A 20,160-nucleotide genomic window follows, 5' to 3' on the forward strand; every position below is an offset into this window, starting at 1 on the left:
CAATAACAATAAATTTTAAAAAAGTCTCAGATTGTCTCTCTTATTATTATAAATTAAAATTTTAAAGATATAAAAATATTTTCCCTCTTACAAAAAATTAGTAATTATAAATGTATATAATTTAATATATAAATTATAATGATAATTAGTAAGGCCTTACTGCAAATTAGGTGTTTTATAACAAGGATACATGCTACCACATGCTAATAAACATCACTGAATAAAATTATTGTTTCCTTTTTACAAAAACTGTTAAATTCCTTAAAGTTACACAAACATTCCAGTTAAATTATTGAAAATTCTCTGAAAAATGGCCTTAAAACGTCTCTAAAATTTTCCTTTTAATATATTAAAAGAAAAAAAATTGTAGTAGCATTATTATCTTTTTGGAATTTTTTTGTATTACCTGCTTTCTACAGTGTCACTGCAAGCTAACATCTGAATGTACTTCTCTCTTGTATTTAACCGAGTCATAATAACTGCTGTAGCTGTTGAGTCAAACTAAAAATAAACAAACACCATATAGGTAAATTCGGTAAAAAAAAGAACATATCATGGCACCAGTCCTTTTCAATAATTCAAGACTTTAAATTTTATATTAAACATCTCCTTACCCCCTTGTCTTAAATAACAAGTCAAAAGGCCTAAAAAATGCTTCTGAATTTGAAAGTTAAATTTAATTTTAAAACCTTCCAAGAGTATGAATGTAAATATCACTTTTTTTTCAATGTAACAAAATTTTGGCAATGTTAAAATCAAAGCAAACTGGTAACTAGGTAAAAGTTTTAAGATTTGATGTAGTTTACACATAATCTGATTTATCCTGTACAATTAAAAATATGTATAACATAATATTTTGACATTCTTTGTAAAGAGATTCTTCCTGAATGTTGCCTTAGTACCAAGTCATTCTTCATTCAGGTATTTGTCACAATAGGGTAAGTTCTGAAATGTATATAAGCTGACTTTTAATTGTTACAATGCCTGGGGACACTATTGGTATTTAGTGTTAGAACCCAGGAATGTTCTATAAAGCAGGTGACAACCCTACACAATGAAAAATTGGTTCCGATTATTAAGAGCATCTCTAGATTCAGAATAAAAAACAAAACAAAACTCAAAAAACTCAAAACCAAAAATCCTTTAATAGTATATTCATTCAAAAATCCATCCCTTCATTAATCAGTGGGAATTTAGAGACTGGGAGTTTGGGGAGGGGTCTGACATATCCCAGTTAGTGAGGGTTGCTTTATTTCTATTCTTTCATTACAGTAGATTTTTCTGAGTTACATTACTTTAAACTTTATTTAATTATGAAGAGCTAACTAAAAAAAGTACACAAGTTTTTATTTTTGCCATGTCTTTAATACAAGTTTTGACAAGTAAAATTACTGTTACTTACTTGAGGACGTCCAGCTCTACCAATCATTTGTAGAATATCTGTTTCACTGTATTCTTCAAACATCCCTCCAGCATAATGCATTGTAGATTTTATGACTACTAGGTGAGCAGGCAAGTTTACTCCCATAGCTAAAGTACTAGTAGTAACTGCATCAAATTAAGGAATATTAATCTCAAGCCTTATAACTTTTTTCATGCCAGAAAGACATTTTCTTATAAAAAAAACCATTGTTATAAATTGCAATAAGACTCATTCGTAAAAAAAAATTCAGAGGAAGAAAAACATAAAATTTTAATCTAAACTAATAACACATCCCAAAATAAAAAAAAAAAATTAAGCTTTTACTTTTCAAGTTGTACTACATTCAATAACATGATAAAAAAATAAAAACACTGTCAAGAGTTTATCACATGTACATACATAGGTAGTTACATAATTTGAGCTTCTTAGAAGAAAATCAGAAACAAAACATAGTATTTAAGTTTTTACTTTTTTCTCTTAAAAATAATTTTCCATAATAACTTAGAATATGCATAAGAAATACATACTTACAAAGAACTGGTAGATCTCCAGTAGTGAAAGCTCCTTCAACTACTTTTCTATCTGACAGCTCCATACCAGCATGATGATAAGCAACTCCATGAATTAGGATATCTACAATAAAAATATGACACCTGTCAGTCACTGTTAATATTTCATCAATTGACTCACTCATTTTATCTATATTTGAAAATGTTATTCAAAATTATGTCTAAACCTACCTCTCAGTTTTGAATCTCTTATGGAATACGCACACTTCTGTAACCTATTTAAAGATACCACAAAATTATTGAGTTATGCCTAGTAACATCAGAAAATTCTGAAAAAGTTTCTTAATTATTTTGAAACTTTCAAATATAAAGAGGGTTTTCATAATATCTGAAGAGTATCTTTAAAAAGAATGTATGATTTCACAAATGGTATGAATCTACATCGTGTATGACCATAGAAATGAAATGATATGCCCCATTTGTGTACAATGAATCAAAATGCAGTCTGTAAAAAAATAAAAAATAAATGAATAATTAAATTTTTAAAAAATAGAACACATAACATTCATGTTTAGAAGTCCCTAATTTCTTAGCTAAAATACTACATTTCACTTTCAAACCCAGAATTTAGAAAACTTGCTTTTCTACAGGGGAAAAAAAAACATTACATTTATTGTGTTCATGGATCAAAATATGAAAGCCTATATTCACATATGCCTAAAATATTTTTATAAGAAATAACAAGTTTTAAAATTCTGCTATATTACCAATAAGTAAACCAAAAAAGACTGAAATAAAAAAAATATTTTTTATTGTGCTCTGAGATATGGCATGTAAAGAAAACCAGGGAAACATTACAAGACAATAAAGTTTCTTGATAATTTAAAAAGGAATTCTTATACTTTCAAAGATTTTGAAAGTTGGTAGGCTTGGTTCTTGAGCATGTCTAAGATCCCCCCAAAACTGATAATTTTTCATTTTCTTGTTGCAGATATGACAGCAGGAAACATTATTTTATATACTCATGATTTTTTTAAAGAATTCACAATGGAATGAAGAGAAGTCAAGTGAAAGGGCAAGATTATCTATAATGCACAGGTATAACAGAAATGTTGCCTAATTTAATTATCACAGTAATATAAGAAAGGTGATCCCATATATTGAAACTTGATTAAGAAATTGAAGCTGATGGGCTGAGGATTTAGCTTGGTGATAGAGCACTTGCCTAGAATAAGTGAGGCCCTGGGTTTGATTCATAGCACCATTTAAAAAAAGAAGAAGAAAAAGTAAGAGGAGGAGGAGAGAAAGAAAAAGAAGGAAGGAAGTAATAAATTGAATCGCAGAGAAGTAATATGCCTAATTTCTAACTAGAAAAAGTGGTAGTACTATAATTCAAATTTGGGTCTCTACCTTCATGCTGTTTCTAATACTAGCACTTTATTGACAAAAACCCAAGAATTTTTAAAAGGGATAAAGAAAGAGGGACAAAGAATGAAGAAAGAAAAAAGAGCAGAAAGAGAGAGAAATTTTCCTTGAGTAGCTAGGCAAAAGTGGGAAACGATAAAGGAATTTAAATACTACATATGTCTCTGTTCAAGAAAATGATTATCTGAAACAAAATTGACTAATCTGTGCGTGATCAGGGAAAAACAGAAAGGATAGAATACAAATTAGTTTTAAGGGAACCTACAGCTTACATATTTTAGTCTTTTACTCATACAAATTCAGCTCAAAAATGTTAATTATTTGGTATTCACCTTAGTAGGTCAGATAACTAATCTATAGGAATGATTCTGTCATTGTGCAAAGAATTCCATATTCCTCTCAAAGTACTTTCAGAGTTAGTTTGTAAGATAATAAGCCTTATTATTTGATAGTTACATCTTATTTTTGACTCCAAGTGACATGGTCCAACTTGATCACCCAGTTTATTCTTAATAAAGAGAAAGCTCTAGAGCTACTTATTTACACTCTTTGCCTTCTATCTATACTCTTTTTAAAAAAAATTCCAGTTTTACCCTTATTATTAGCTTAATGAAAAACAGTCAATTTTTCTGAAACCCATCTTTCTTTAAAAATATTTAGAAAATTAATAATCAAGAACATTATAAAACCAAGTACGGCTTGGTTTTATAACAATATATAGACATATTTTGTTTTTCAAATGTATAATACAGGAGAAAAAATTCTTTAATAAAAGTTTAAAAGACCAGAGTGCAGAAAAGTTGGTCATGTCAAGTACATTTAGAAGCCTTAGAAACATATGTAGGACCATACAGAGAAAGAGTCAAAAAGTGACTGGTTAAAGGGAAATTAATGTGAGCAACAATCTAACTCAAAATGGCATTCCATTTCTTTTCTCTTATGCTTTTCTCAGAAAATGAAGCAAAAGAAGAACATACAAGATAGGCAAATGAGATTCTATTCAACTGGCAATCATTCCAAATAAAAGACTGACTGTGATATATGATAAATATTATCTGGAATGTATATTATTTGTGAAGCCTATATTATTTGTTACCTTGTTAGCAGTATCTTAGTTCATTTTCCAGGGCTATAATAAAATACACAAGGAAGGGGAATTTATAAAGAAAAGAGATTACTTTGGTTCACAGTTCTGGAAGACCAAGAGCACATGTCAACATCTGTTTGACTTCTGGTAAAATGCACAGGCTTCTCCATGCATGGTGAAAAAACAGAAGGGAAACAGGTGTGTGTTAAGACCACATGAGAGAGCGAGAGAGAGACAGAGGGGAGACTGGCCCACTTTATAACAACTCACTTTCATAATAACTAATCCAGTCCTGCGAGAACTAACTCAATTCCTTGATACCTAATTCAGTCTCAAAAGAACTAACTCAGTTTGTTGATAAAAGTAATTAATCTATTCTTGAGGGTGATGCTTCCATAATCTACTCACATTCCAGTAGGTTCCACCTTTAAAAAATCCCATCCACCTCTCCATACCTTAAGACTAGAAACCAAGCTTCTTGCATATGAAGCTTTAAGGGAAAAACCATTTCCAAACCACACCAGGCAGGCAGAAAGAAGTCTATATTATTTGTTATCTTGTTAGCATTAATTTCACATTCTCCCTTTCTATCTCTCAGACTTCATGTATGTTTAAGCTATAAGCTCTTTATTGTTTTTTTCTTACTCTTTCCATTTTTATTATATTATGCCATAATCTTGCTTTGTTGATATATGTAATAAGAGCACCAAACTATATAGATCAGGTGAAATCTTTGAAACTAGCTATATTCGTAAATCCTTAATGGACTGAAATGGTCAAAGATCCATCTTTTCAGTAGCTAGAAAGTCAGAGAATGTCCAGAAAACCAAAGTGGTGTCCTGTAGGCTTGGTACATGGCATTGGTTGACAGGTGACAAGAAGCAGTGTAAAGGGACAGACTGGTAATTTGGAAGGTGACCTGACCCTTTTAAAAGCTGTTATTAATAAAAATTAAGCTAGGGCTGGGGCAGAGCACTTGCCTAGCATGTGTGAGGCACTGGGTTTGATCCTTAGCACCACATTAAAAAGATTATCAAATAAAATAATAATAAGCTAATACTCATTAAGTAGTAGTCAGGTGCTAGTACTCTTCTAAGACCTGCCAAGATCCAGTGGTAAATACGATGAACATAAAGTTCCCCTTTCCTCAAGAAGGTTATAATCTAAGTAACAAAACAAATGTTACAAGAACAATTGAAGAAAAGCATATTTATTACAATTATAATAAATGCTATGAACTAAGTACAGGGTACCTATGAAAGTGAATAAAGGAAATTTGAAGATTACAGAAAACTGATATGAATGATATGACCTGAAGAATAAATAGTAGTTAGGTAAAACAATAACAAGAAAACATGATGCAGGTCAGCCCTGGCTATAGCAGTTTGATATATTCACAGAACAGAGAAGCTAATATGGCTTGATTGTAATGAGCATTAAAAAAGCATGGTCAAGATATGAGTCTGAAAATTAGTTAGGTATCACATTATACAGAGTACTACAAAATATAAGATTTTATATTAAGAATAAGACAGAGCTATTATCAGATATCTGGTAGGAAACTGACATATTCAGTTTTAAACTCCATATCATCATGCTTCTTTTGAGAATTATATCTGGTAGTTATAATTACAGAAACAAATTAGCTTTGTCAGTCTGCAGACAGATTTGGCCCAGTACTTATCACTTTGGGTAGATAAAGATGAACATCTATAATACTGCAAAGTACTTATTTCTACAACTGTTTAATCAGTTTTATTTTTGTACAGTATTAGTGACCTAAGTTATTTTGCTACCCATTTTTGTAAATCAAATGAAATTATAAAAGAGGATTCTGTCAGTATGTACTTATGTATAAATGTTGTCCAAATAAAAATAATAAATGATAAAGATTGGGGGGAAAAAGAATGGGCCTCAGACAGAACCATCTAGAATGTCAGAATTTACGAATTGGGTAGTATTATGGTTTGGATGGGAGACGTCCCCCCAAAGCTCCTGTGTTAATTCAGGACTGTTTAGAGGTAATGTGAATTGTGAGAGCTGTAAACTAATCAGTCCATCCTAGTCTGAAAGGACTGACTAGGTGGTAACTGGGGTGTGGCAGGAGGAGATGGGGGCATGTCCTGGAAGGGTGCATCTTCTCTGTGGCCCCCTCCACCATCTTTCTCTTCTTCCTGACCCTACTATAAGCAGAGCAGCTTTTCGCTACTCGGCCCTTCTCCCATGAAGTGCTGCCTCACCTTAGGTCCACAACAACGAGTCAACTGTCTACAGACTGAGACCTCTGAAACTGTGAGCCCCAAATAAACTTTTTCTCCTCTTGTCAGGTGTTTGGATCACAGCAATGAAAAAAAACCTAACTAAAAAAGGTAGAAAAAGTGAAAAGGAGACTGAGAATCAGTGGCCTGCAAAGCAGGAAGAAAATTGGTAGAATATGATCATGAAAGAACAGAGTTCAGTGTGTTAAAACAAGGTAGATGTAATCAAATATGTTAGAGGCTCATGAGAAATTACTTAGCAAGGTCAGTTTTAGTGAAAGATTAGAAAAGATGCTGAATCAAAGTGAATGAAAAAATGAAGACAGCAATACAGATAATTTTATCTTTGAAGAAATTCAGTTGTGATGGGGGGAATGTGTGAGGCACTGGGTTCAATTCTTAGCACCACATATAAATGAATAAAATAAAGGTCCATTAACAACTAAAACAAAAAATTTTAAAAAAAGAAATTCAGTTACAAAATAAAGATAGAATCACAGTTACACTAAGAGTCACTATCTTAATCCTCAAAATTACTATTATTCTTGTGTTACAGGTGAGGAATGGAGGCTTTGCCCAAGGTTAAGGAATGAACCCACTTTAATCCTTCTACTTCTAAGAAAAAACAAAAAAATTTACCTTTGTTTCTGTCCACAGTCATAATAAATTAGCATCTTTCACAAGAATAGAAGCAGCCTGTTGCACACCTTTCCTAGTTGCACAAAACTGAAAAAAAATTAATAATTTCTATATGAATCATGTTTAAAACTGAACATCACACTAAAAGATAATAGTCCAACAATCCATACCACAAGTGTGGGCTTCTGATCAGAGTATGTTTGTATAACACTGGCATTTTGTAGTTGAGAGTTAAATCAAACTTAAATTCAGTTGGTTACTACTGCAGGGAAATCCCAGGACCACTTTCCGAAGTTTCACAGGTCTGTGGCTCTCATCCATTTTCAGACATACAGCAGGTCTTTCACCATCTGAAATCCATTCTGCAATCTTGAAAAAAAACAGAAAATGTACATTAAATATTTTTTTCTAGTAAAGTTCTATGGCCTAAAAACCCCAATTGTAGATGACTTTAAAGTCAAGGTATAAAAGTACTGAATCAGGTAGTCTTTTTTGATATTACTTATTCCATTGATATTACCCTGTTGATATACTGGTAAATGCTATCAATAGAAGTATTTCAAGACTATACCTTCTTTTTACTATGGTAAATTTCTAATTAGTTATTATTTTATTTTATTTTCCTTCATAAGAGTTCAAAGTAAAATTAAAATTAATTTTTTAAGAGTTGACAATTTTTAATCAAAAAAGAAACACTTGAGAGAAAGCAGTGCCAAAAATATATTTCAGACTCAATACTAGAATCACGAGTTTGTTTATAGAGCTGGGTTAAGCTATTCTTATCTTTGCTTAGTCTGGTTAGTAATCAGGCTCCATGCCTTCCTATGAAACTGACCACTGCTCTTATAGGAGAAAGTTTCTCGTTGCACAGGAAGGAATATTAAAATACTCTCAAGGTTATCACAAGTAGGAATAAGATCACACAAGAATTTATATTCTGAGAGGAGCAGAGGATCAAGGATAAAGGCCTTAACATAAGGGAAAACTGAGGAAGAGGACCTGAACAAAAAGACAGAGAAATAGCAATCACAGAATTGGTAACTACCACAAAGTAGGAGAAAGTTTCAAAAATTGGAGGGTATTTATATTAATATGATTATTTCTTACAAATCAACAAGGAAAAGTTAGTATCCCAATGTGAAAATATGATAAAGGGCATGACCTCACAAGTTACAAAAAACAAAAATTTAAAAGTTGTTGATAAATATATTTAAAAAATTTATTATAGTAAAAATCAAAAAGTAAAAAAAGAATATTAAATAATAAATTTGAGAAATATTTAATATTCAAAATTAAATAACAATGACTTCATTATTATATTATGTATTGTTAGGATATAGGAAAATGGTTGCCGTCAGAATTCAGAGAAATGGCAGCTTAAATAAATGAATATAACACTTATTGAAGGCAATGTGCCCTTAAAAGTTTTATATCCTTTGACTCAATTATTAACTCTAAAAGTTCATCCTAAAAAATAATCATGGGAGGTTTCAAGATGGAGGCCTAGAGGGTGGCTGCATTTCATGTTGCTCCAGGACTCAGGATTCAAAAGAGGAGATATTGAGGCACTTGGGACCAACTCAAAGCAGCCGGGTAACTCTCTCCCGTTGGGGAGGCGTCCCGAATGGGACAGTAGTCCCGGAACGCAGGGAACTTTGTGAAGTAGAGCTACCGCGAGACGTCCCTCCCCCCGCTGGAGCAGTGAGCTCGGACAACTGGGAGCGCCGTAAAGGAGGCTGCTCAGCACAGCGCTGGGACTCGGAGCAACCACTGGGGCTCCGGCGGCTGCCCAGGGGAGGAGTGGCGAGGAGAGCTGTGTGGACTTAGAACACCAGGGCCTGCCCTGAGGAGGAGGAGGAGGAGCGTGGCCGCTTGGATTCGGAGTGACTGCACCAGAGCTACAGGCGGTTGCCAGAGGAGAAGCTGCGCGGCGAGCTGTTTGGACTCTAAGCGACCGCTTCTGAACACCGGGGCCTGCCCTGAGGATGAGGAGGAGGAAGAGGAGCGCGGCCGCTTGGATTTGGAGTGACTACACCAGAACTACAGGCGGTTGCCAGAGGAGGGGCTGCATGGCGAGCTGTTTGGACTCAGACCACTTCTGAACACCGGGGCCTGCCCGGAGGAGTAGGAGGAGGAGGAGGAGGAGCGCGGCGGGTCGTTCGGACTCAGTGTGACTGCATTAGCGCTCCAGGCGGCTGCTCAGATGAGAAGGCGAGTGGTGAGTTGTTTGGACTTAAAGTGACAATTCCTGAACACAGGGGGGCTGCCTGGAGGGGAAGCGTGGTGGGTCGCTTGGTCTCGAGTGGCCGCGCCAGAGCTCCGGGCGGTTGCCCAGAGGACGCGTGCAGCGGGTCACGTGGATTCAGAGCCACTCAGAGCGACTGCTCCTGAACACTCGGTGGGGTATCTGGAGAAGGAGGAGGAACGGGGAGGGTCACTTCAACTCGGAGTGATTGATTGCCCAGGGCTACGGGTGGTTGGTGGGAGGAGGAGGCACGCAGTGAGTTTCTTGGACTCCTAGTGACCGCACCGGAATACTGGGCGGCTGTCTGGAGGAAGAGGCATGTGGCGGGACTCTGGGACTCAGAGACATTGAACAGGGCCCCAGGTGGCTTCTCAGAGGAGGGGCCGCATAGCCAGGCGATTAGGTGCAGAGCAGGGTCCTAGGATCTAGGAGGCTTCTTGGTGGAAGAGCCTCACAGAGACACGCTTAGGGCGGAGCGAAGGTTCCAGGACTACGGGCAGATTCTCTGAGGATGGGCAGCCTAAGGAGATTCATCTGAAGGGTGAGACTCCCAGGCCCAGGAGGTAGGGCCGGGCCCCTGGGAACTTTGCAGAGGAAGGCAGCCCAGCCCAGGCGGTAGCTGTAAATTGAGGGGAACCTCTAGGAGGGAACTGACCAGCGAGACCTCCCCACCGGGTGAGTCTTCCCTGCCGGGTGAGGTTTCCCCACAAGGACGTTAAACCAGACACTCAGGCCCAAACAGGCCTTGCCTCAGCCAGCAGCCTAGGTCCCCTTTGGATGACCACTGGTCAATAAGTGGAGGCACCTCTGCCCACTAGCAGGGATTATACCCCACCTGAAAGCCACCACTCCTAGAGAGGCAGCTTCCTTGTGGAGCACCGCATTATTAACTTCCTCCAAGACTTCAGCCTACTGAAGGCTAAGGGGGGATATATATAGAAATCTTCAGGGACATTGTAAGTCAATAGAGGAAATCTGCAATATCTCAGCGGTCCACTGATATCTGAACAATATGAGAAAACAAGGAAAGAAAATGCTGCAAACAAATCTAGATGTTACATCAATAAAACCCAATGACAGCATGGCAGAAGAAATGACAGAAAAGGAGTTCAGAATGTACATAATTAAAATGATCAGAGAAGCAAACGATGAGATGAAAGAGCAAATGCACGCACTGAATGATGAGATGAAAGAGCAAATGCAGACATTGAATGATCACACCAATCGACAATTAAAAGAGCAAATACAGGAAGCAAAAGATCATTTCAATAAAGAGTTAGAGATATTGAAAAAAAACCAAACAGAAATCCTTGACATGAAGGAAACAATAAACCAAATTAAGAACTCCATAGAAAGCATATCCAGTAGGATAGAACACCTGGAAGACAGAACCTCAGACATTGAAGACAAAATATTTAACCTTGAAAACAAAGTTGAACAAACAGAGAAGATGGTAAGAAATCATGAACAGAATCTACAAGAACTATGGGATATCATGAAAAGGCCAATTTAAGAATTATTGGGATTGAGGAAGGCCTAGAGAAACAAGCCAAAGGAATGAACAATTTATTCAATGAAATAATATCAGAAAATTTCCCAAATCTGAAGAATGAAATGGAAAATCAAGTTCAAGAGGCTTATAGGACTCCAAATACACAAAATTACAACAGACCCACACCAAGGCACATTATAATGAAAATACCTAACATACAAAATAAAGACAGAATTTTAAAGGCTGTGAGAGAAAAGAACCAAATTACATTCAGGGGTAAACCAATACGGATATCAGCAGATTTTTCAATCCAGACCCTAAAAGCTAGAAGGGCCTGGAATAACATTTTTCAAGCCCTGAAAGAAAATGGATGCCAACCAAGAATCTTATACCGAGCAAAACTTACCTTCAAATTTGACGATGAAATAAAATCCTTCCATGATAAACAAAAGCTAAAAGAATTTACAAAAAGAAAGCCAGCACTACAGAACATTCTCAGCAAAATATTCCATGAGGAAGAGATGAAAAACAAAGAAGCAAATCAGCAAAGGGAGGAATTATCCTAAAGGAATTGTCAAATAAAGGAGGAAACAAGTTGTGTCAAACAAATAAATAAACAAAATTTTAAAAATGAACCAAATGACCAGGAAACCAAATCATATCTCTATAATAACCCTGAATGTTAATGGCCTGAATTCATCAATCAAAAGACATAGACTGGCAGATTGGATTAAAAAGAAAGATCCAACAATATGTTGCCTGCAAGAGACTCACCTCATAGAAAAAGATACCCATAGATTAAAGGTGAAAGGATGGGGAAAAACATACCATGCACATGGACTCAGCAAAAAAGCTGGAGCATCCATCCTCATTTCCGATAATGTGGACTTCAAGCCAAAGTTAGTCAGAAGGGATAAAGAAGGTCATTTCATACTGCTTAAGGGAAGCATAAATCAGCAAGATATAACAATCATAAACATCTATGCCCCAAACAGTGGCTCATCCATGTATGTCAAACAAATCCTTCTCAATTTCAGAAACCAAATAGACCACAACACAATAATACTAGGTGATTTTAACACGCCTCTCTCACTACTGGACAGATCTTCCAGACAAAAATTGAACAAAGAAACCATAGATCTCAATAACACAATCAATAATTTAGACTTAACGGACATTTATAGAATATACCATCCAACCAAGAGCGAATACACTTTCTTCTCAGCAGCACATGGATCCTTCTCTAAAATAGACCATATATTATGCCACAAAGCTAATGTTAGCAAATACAAGAAGATAGAGACACTACCATGTATTCTATCAGAGCATAATGGATTGAAGTTAGAAATAAATGAAAGAGTAAAACACAGAAACTATTCCAACATCTGGAGATTAAACAATATGCTATTATAGGATGAATGGATAACAGAAGATATTAGGAAGGAAATTAAAAAATTCTTAGAGGTAAATGAGAACAAAGAAACAGCATATCAAAATCTCTGGGACACTATGAAAGCAGTACTTAGAGGGAAATTTATTTCATGGAGCGCATTTAATAAAAGAAGTAAAACTCAAATAAACGACCTAACACTACAGCTCAAAGCCCTAGATAAAGAAGAACAGACCAGCACCAAAAGTAGTAGAAGACAGGAAATAGTTAAATTCAGAGCTGAAATCAATGAAATTGAAACAAAAGAAACAATACAAAAAATTGACAAAATAAATAGTTGGTTCTTCGAAAAAATAAACAAAATTGATAAACCTTTAGCCACATTAACAAAGAGAAGACGAGAGAAAACCCACATCATTAAAATTCGGAATGAACAAGGAAATATCACAACAGACACGAGTGAAATACAAAAAATAATGAGAAGCTATTTTGAAAATCTGTACTCCAAAAAAATAGAAAATTTCAAAGACATCAACAGGTTTCTAGAGACATATGAATTGCCTAAACTGAACGAGGAGGACATACACAATTTAAATAGACCAATTTCAAGTACTGAAATAGAAGAAGTCATCAAAAGCCTACCAACAAAGAAAAGTCCAGGACCAGATGGGTTCTCAGCAAGTTCTACAAAACCTTTAAAGAAGAGCTCATTCCAATACTTCTCAAAGTATTCCATAAATAGAAGAGGAGGGAACCCTCCCAAACTCATTCTATGAAGCCAATATCACACTGATACCTAAACCAGACAGAGACTCATCAAGGAAAGAAAATTTCAGATCAATATCCTTAATGAACATCGACGCAAAAATTCTCAACAAAATTTTAGCAAATCGCATACAAAAACACATTAAAAAGATAGTGCGGGTTTTCAAGATGGTGGCCTAGAGGGTGGCTGCATTTCGTGTTGCTCCAGGACTCAGGATTCAAGAGAGGAGATATTGGGACGCTTGGGACCAACTCAAAGCAGCCGGGTGACTCTCAACCCCTGGGGGGGCATCCCGGATGGGACGGGGGTCCCAGAATGCAGGAAACTTTGTGAAGTAGAACTGCCGGCGAGACGCCCCTCCCCCCGCTGGAGCAGTGAACTCGGACAGCTGGGAGCGCCGTAGAGGAGGCCGCTCGGCACAGCGCTGGGACTCGGAGCAGCCACTGGGGCTCCGGCGGCTGCCCGGGGGAGGAGTGGCGGGGAGAACTGTGTGGACTCAGGACAAAGGGGCCTGCCCTGAGGAGGAGGAGAGGAGCGTGGCCACTTGGATTCGGAGAGACTGCACCAGAGCTGCAGGCGGTTGCCAGAGGAGAAGCTGCGCGGCGAGCTGTTTGGAATCAGAACGACGCTTCTGAACACCGGGGCCTGCCCTGAGGACGAGGACGAAGAGGAGTGGCCGCTTGGATTCGGGTGACTACACGGGAGCTACAGGCGGTTGCCAGAGAAGGGGCTGCCTGGCGAGCTGTTTGGACTTTGACCACTTCTGAACCCCGGGGCCTGCCCGGAGGAGTAGGAGAAGGAGGAGAAGGAGCGCGGCGGGTCCTTTGGACTCGCAGTGACTGCATTAGCGCTCCAGGCGCCTGCTCAGAGGAGAAGGCGAGTGGTGAGTTGTTTGGTCTTAAAGTGACAGCTCCTGAACACAGGGGGGCTGCCTGGAGGAGAAGCGTGGTGGGACGCTTGGTCTTGAGTGGCCGCACCAGAGCTCCGGGCGGTGCCCAGAGGACCCGTGCAGCGGGTCACGTGGATTCAGAGCCACTCAGAAGGACTGCTCCTGAACACCCGGGGGGTTATCTGGAGAAGGAGGAGGAACGGGGAGGGTCACTTCGACTCGGAGTGATTGATTGCCCCGGGCTACGGGTGGTTGGTGGGAGGAGGAGGCACGAAGTGAGTTTCTTGGACTCCTAGTGACTGCACCGGCATACTGGGCGGCTGTCTGGAGGAAGAGGCCTGTGGCGGGTCTCTGGGACTCAGAGCGATTGTTCGGGGCCACAGGTGGCTGCTCAGAGGAGGGGCCACGCAGCCAGGCGATTAGGTGCAGAACAGGGTCCCAGGATCTAGGAGGCTTCTGAGTGGAAGAGCCGCACAGAGACAGGCTTAGGGCGGAGCGAAGGTTCCAGGCCTATAGGCAAATTCTCTGAGGAGGGGCAGCCTAAGGAGATTCATCTGCGAAGGGTGAGGCTCCCAGGCCCAGGAGGTAGGGCCGGGCCCCTGGAAACTTTGCAGAGGAAGGCAGCCCAGCCCAGGCAGTAGCTGTAAATTGAGGGGAACCTCTAGGAGGAAACTGACCAGCGAGACCTCCCCACTGGGTGAGTCTTCCCTGCCTGGTGAGGTTTCCCCACAAGGACGGTAAAACCAGAGACACAGGCCCAAACAGACCTTGCCTCAGCCCGCAGCCTAGGTCCCCTTTGGATGACCATTGGTCAACAAGTGGAGGCACCTCTGCCCACTAGCAGGGAATATACCCCACCTGAAGGCCACCACTCCTAGAGAGGCAGCTTCCTTGTGGAGCACCGCATTATCAACTTCCTCCAAGACTTCAGCCTACTGAAGGCTAAGAGGGGATATATATAGAAATCTTCAGGGACATTGTAACTCAACAGAGGAAATCTGCAATATCTCAGCGGTCCACTGATATCTGAACAATATGAGAAAACAAGGAAAGAAAATGCTGCAAACAAATCTAGATGTTACATCAATAAACCCAATGACAACATGGCAGAAGAAATGACAGAAAAGGAGTTCAGAATGTACATAATTAAAATGATCAGAGAAGCAAATGATGAGATGAAAGAGCAAATGCAAGCATTGAATGATCGCACCAATCGACAGTTAAAAGAGCAAATACAGGAAGCAAAAGATCATTTCAATAAAGAGTTAGAGATATTGAAAAAAAACCAAACAGAAATCCTTGACATGAAGGAAACAATAAACCAAATTAAGAACTCCATAGAAAGCATATCCAATAGGATAGAACACCTGGAAGACAGAACCTCAGACATTGAAGACAAAATATTTAACCTTGAAAACAAAGTTGAACAAACAGAGAAGATGGTAAGAAATCATGAACAGAATCTACAAGAACTATGGGATATCATGAAAAGGCCAAATTTAAGAATTATTGGGATTGAGGAAGGTCTAGAGAAACAAGCCAAAGGAATGAACAACCTATTCAATGAAATAATATCAGAAAATTTCCCAAATCTGAAGAATGAAATGGAAAATCAAGTTCAAGAGGCTTACAGGACTCCAAATACACAAAATTACAACAGACCCACACCAAGGCACATTATAATGAAAATACCTAACATACAAAATAAAGACAGAATTTTAAAGGCTGTGAGAGAAAAGAACCAAATTACATTCAGGGGGAAACCAATACGGATATCAGCAGATTTTTCAATCCAGACCCTAAAAGCTAGAAGGGCCTGGAACAACATTTTTCAAGCCCTGAAAGAAAATGGATGCCAACCAAGAATCTTATACCCAGCAAAACTTACCTTCAAATTTGACGATGAAATAAAATCCTTCCATGATAAACAAAAGCTAAAAGAATTTATAAAAAGAAAGCCAGCATTACAGAACATTCTCAACAAAATATTCCATGAGGAAGAGATGAAAAACAAAGAAGCAAATCAGCAAAGGGAGGAATTATCCTAAAGGAATTGTCAAATAAAGGAGGAAACAAGTTGTGTCAAACAAATAAATAAACAAAATTTTAAAAATGAACCAAATGACCGGGAAAACCAAATCATATCTCTATAATAACCCTGAATGTTAATGGCCTGAATTCATCAATCAAAAGACATAGACTGGCAGACTGGATTAAAAGAAAGATCCAACAATATGTTGCCTGCAAGAGACTCACCTCATAGAAAAAGATACCCATAGATTAAAGGTGAAAGGATGGGGAAAAACATACCATGCACATGGACTCAGCAAAAAAGCTGGAGTATCCATCCTCATTTCCGATAATGTGGACTTCAAGCCAAAGTTAGTCAGAAGGGATAAAGAAGGTCATTTCATACTGCTTAAGGGAAGCATAAATCAGCAAGATATAACAATCATAAACATCTATGCCCCAAACAGTGGCTCATCTATGTATGTCAAACAAATCCTTCTCAATTTCAGAAACCAAATAGACCACAACACAATAATACTAGGTGATTTTAACACACCGCTCTCACCACTGGACAGATCTTCCAGACAAAAATTGAACAAAGAAACCATAGATCTCAACAACACAATCAATAATTTAGACTTAACGGACATTTATAGAATATACCATCCAACCAAGAGTGAATACACTTTCTTCTCAGCAGCACATGGATCCTTCTCTAAAATAGACCATATATTATGCCACAAAGCTAATGTTAGCAAATACAAGAAGATAGAGACACTAGCATGTATTCTATCAGATCATAATGGATTGAAGTTAGAAATAAATGAAAGAGTAAAACACAGAAACTATTCCAACATCTGGAGATTAAACAATATGCTATTATATGATGAATGGATAACAGAAGATATTAGGAAGGAAATTAAAAAATTCTTAGAGGTAAATGAGAACAAAGAAACATCATATCAAAATCTCTGGGACACTATGAAAGCAGTACTTAGAGGGAAATTTATTTCATGGAGCGCATTTAATAAAAGAAGTAAAACTCAACAAATAAACAACCTAACACTACAGCTCAAAGCCCTAGAAAAAGAAGAACAGACCAGCACCAAAAGTAGTAGAAGACAGGAAATAGTTAAACTCAGAGCTGAAATCAATGAAATTGAAACAAAAGAAACAATACAAAAAATTGACAAAATAAATAGTTGGTTCTTCGAAAAAATAAACAAAATTCATAAACCTTTAGCCACACTAACAAAGAGAAGACGAGAGAAAACCCAAATCACTAAAATTCAGAATGAACAAGGAAATATCACAACAGACAGGATGGAAATACAAAACATAATTAGAAGCTATTTTGAAAATCTATACTCCAACAAAATAGAAAATTTCAAAGACATCAACAGGTTTCTAGAGACATATGAATTGCCTAAACTGAATGAGGAGGACATAAACAATTTAAATAGACCAATTTCAAGTACTGGAATAGAAGAAGTCATCAAAAGCCTACCAACAAAGAAAAGTCCGGGACCAGATGGGTTCTCAGCCGAGTTCTACAAAACCTTTAAGGAAGAGCTCATTCCAATACTTCTCAAAGTATTCCATAAAATAGAAGAGGAGGGAACCCTCCCAAACTCATTCTATGAAGCCAATATCACACTGATACCTAAACCAGACAGAGACTCATCAAGGAAAGAAAATTTCAGACCAATATCCTTAATGAACATCGACGCAAAAATTCTCAACAAAATTTTAGCAAATCGCATACAAAAACATATTAAAAAGATAGTGCACCATGATCAAGTGGGTTTCATCCCAGGGATGCAAGGTTGGTTCAACATCAGGAAATCAATAAACGTAATTCACCATATTAATAGACTTAAAGTCAAGAATCACATGATTATTTCAATAGATGCAGAAAAAGCATTTGATAATATACAGCACCCCTTCATGCTCAAAACACTAGAAAAAATAGGGAGAGTGGGAACATTCCTTAACATTGTAAAGGCCATTTTTGCTAAGCCCATGGCTAATATCATTCTAAATGGTGAAAAACTGAAAGCATTCCCCCTAAAAACTGGAACAAGGCAGGGATGCCCTCTTTCACCACTTCTATTCAACATCGTTCTTGAGACTCTGGCCAGAGCAATTAGACAAACCAAAGAAATTAAAGGGATACGAATTGGAAAAGAAGAACTCAAACTATCCCTGTTCGCTGATGACATGATTATATATTTAGAGGAACCTGGAAATTCCACCAGAAAACTCTTAGAACTCATAAGTGATTTCAGTAAAGTAGCAGGTTACAAGATCAATGCCCATAAATCCAACGCATTTTTATACATAAGTGATGAATCTTCAGAAAGAGAAATTAGGAAAACTACCCCATTCACAATAGCCTCGAAAAAAATAAAATACTTGGGAATCAATCTCACAAAAGAGGTGAAAGACCTCTACAATGAGAACTATAGAACACTAAAGAAAGAAATTAAAGAACACCTTAGAAGATGGAAAGATCTCCCATGTTCTTGGATAGGAAGAATTAATATTGTCAAAATGGCCATACTACCTAAAGTGCTATACAAATTCAATGCAATTCCAATTAAAATCCCAATTGTGTACCTTACAGAAATAGAGCAAGCAATTATGAAATTCATCTGGAAGAATAAGAAACCCAGAATAGCTAAAGCAATCCTTAGCAGGAAGAGTGAAACAGGGGGTATTGCAATACCAGATCTTCAACTCTACTACAAAACAATAGTAACAAAAACGGCATGGTATTGGTACCAAAATAGAAAGGTAGATCAATGGTACAGAATAGAGGACACGGACACAAACCCAAATAAATACAATTTTCTCATACTAGACAAAGGGGCCAAAAATATGAAATGGAGAAAAGATAGCCTCTTCAACAAATGGTGCTGGGAGAATTGGAAATCCATATGCAACAGAATGAAACTAAACCCATATCTCTCACCATGCACGAAACTCAACTCAAAATGGATTAAGGACCTCGGAATCAGACCAGAGACCCTGCAGATTATAGAAGAAAAAGTAGGTCCAAATCTTCACCTTGTTGGTCTAGGACCAGACTTCCTTAACAGGACTCCCATAGCACAAGAAATAAAAGCTAGAATCAACCACTGGGATAGATTCAAACTAAAAAGCTTTCTCTCAGCAAAGGAAACTATCAGCAATGCGAAGAAAGAGCCTACAGAGTGGGAGAATATCTTTGCCAATCATACTTCAGATAGAGCACTAATCTCCAGAATCTATATAGAACTCAAAAAACTCTACTCCAAGGATTCAAATAGTCCAGTCAACAAATGGGCTAAGGAAATGAATAGACACTTCACAGAAGAAGATCTACAAGCAATCAACAAACATATGGAAAAATGTTCAACATCTCTAGTAATAAGAGAAATGCAAATCAAAACCACCCTAAGATTCCATCTCACCCCAATTAGAATGGCGATTATCAAGAATACGAGCAACAACAGGTGTTGGCGAGGATGTGGGGAGAAAGGTACACTCATACACTGCTGGTGGGGCTGCAAATTAGTGCAGCCACTATGGAAAGCAGTGTGGAGATTCCTTAGAAAACTTGGAATGGAACCACCATTTGACCCAGCTATCCCACTCCTTGGCCTATACCCAAAGGACTTAAAATCTGCATACTACAGAAATACAGCCACATCAATGTTCATAGCTGCTCAATTCACAATAGCCAGACTGTGGAACCAACCTAGATGCCCTTCAATTGATGAGTGGATAAAGAAACTGTGGTATATATATACAATGGAATATTACTCAGCCATAAAGAATGATAAAATTATGACATTTGCAGGCAAATGGATGAAATTGGAGAATATCATGCTAAGTGAGATAGGCTGATCTCAAAAAGCCAAAGGACGAATGATATCGTTGATAAGTGGAGGATGACACATAATGGGGGGGAGGGAAGGGTTAGAGTTAGGGTTAGGGAGGGGGGCAAGTATGGAGGAAGGAACTACTGTATAGAGGGTAAAGA

General features: G+C 37.8%; 1 protein-coding gene across 1 annotated transcript in view; it reads right to left on the minus strand.

Moving 5' to 3' along the window:
- The window catches only part of HFM1 (helicase for meiosis 1), a 105,370-nt gene that overhangs the window by 54,330 nt on the left and 30,880 nt on the right, over positions 1–20,160 (minus strand). Inside the window, 10 exon segments of the mRNA XM_079152637.1 lie at positions 407–501; positions 1,403–1,548; positions 1,955–2,056; positions 2,164–2,207; positions 7,342–7,354; positions 7,357–7,371; positions 7,374–7,428; positions 7,512–7,558; positions 7,561–7,596; positions 7,599–7,710. Of these exon segments, the coding sequence (XP_079008763.1) occupies positions 407–501; positions 1,403–1,548; positions 1,955–2,056; positions 2,164–2,207; positions 7,342–7,354; positions 7,357–7,371; positions 7,374–7,428; positions 7,512–7,558; positions 7,561–7,596; positions 7,599–7,710 (665 nt within the window).

This window comes from Sciurus vulgaris (assembly GCF_902686455.1).
Source record: "Sciurus vulgaris genome assembly, chromosome: 1".
NCBI classification, from domain to species: domain Eukaryota; kingdom Metazoa; phylum Chordata; class Mammalia; order Rodentia; family Sciuridae; genus Sciurus; species Sciurus vulgaris.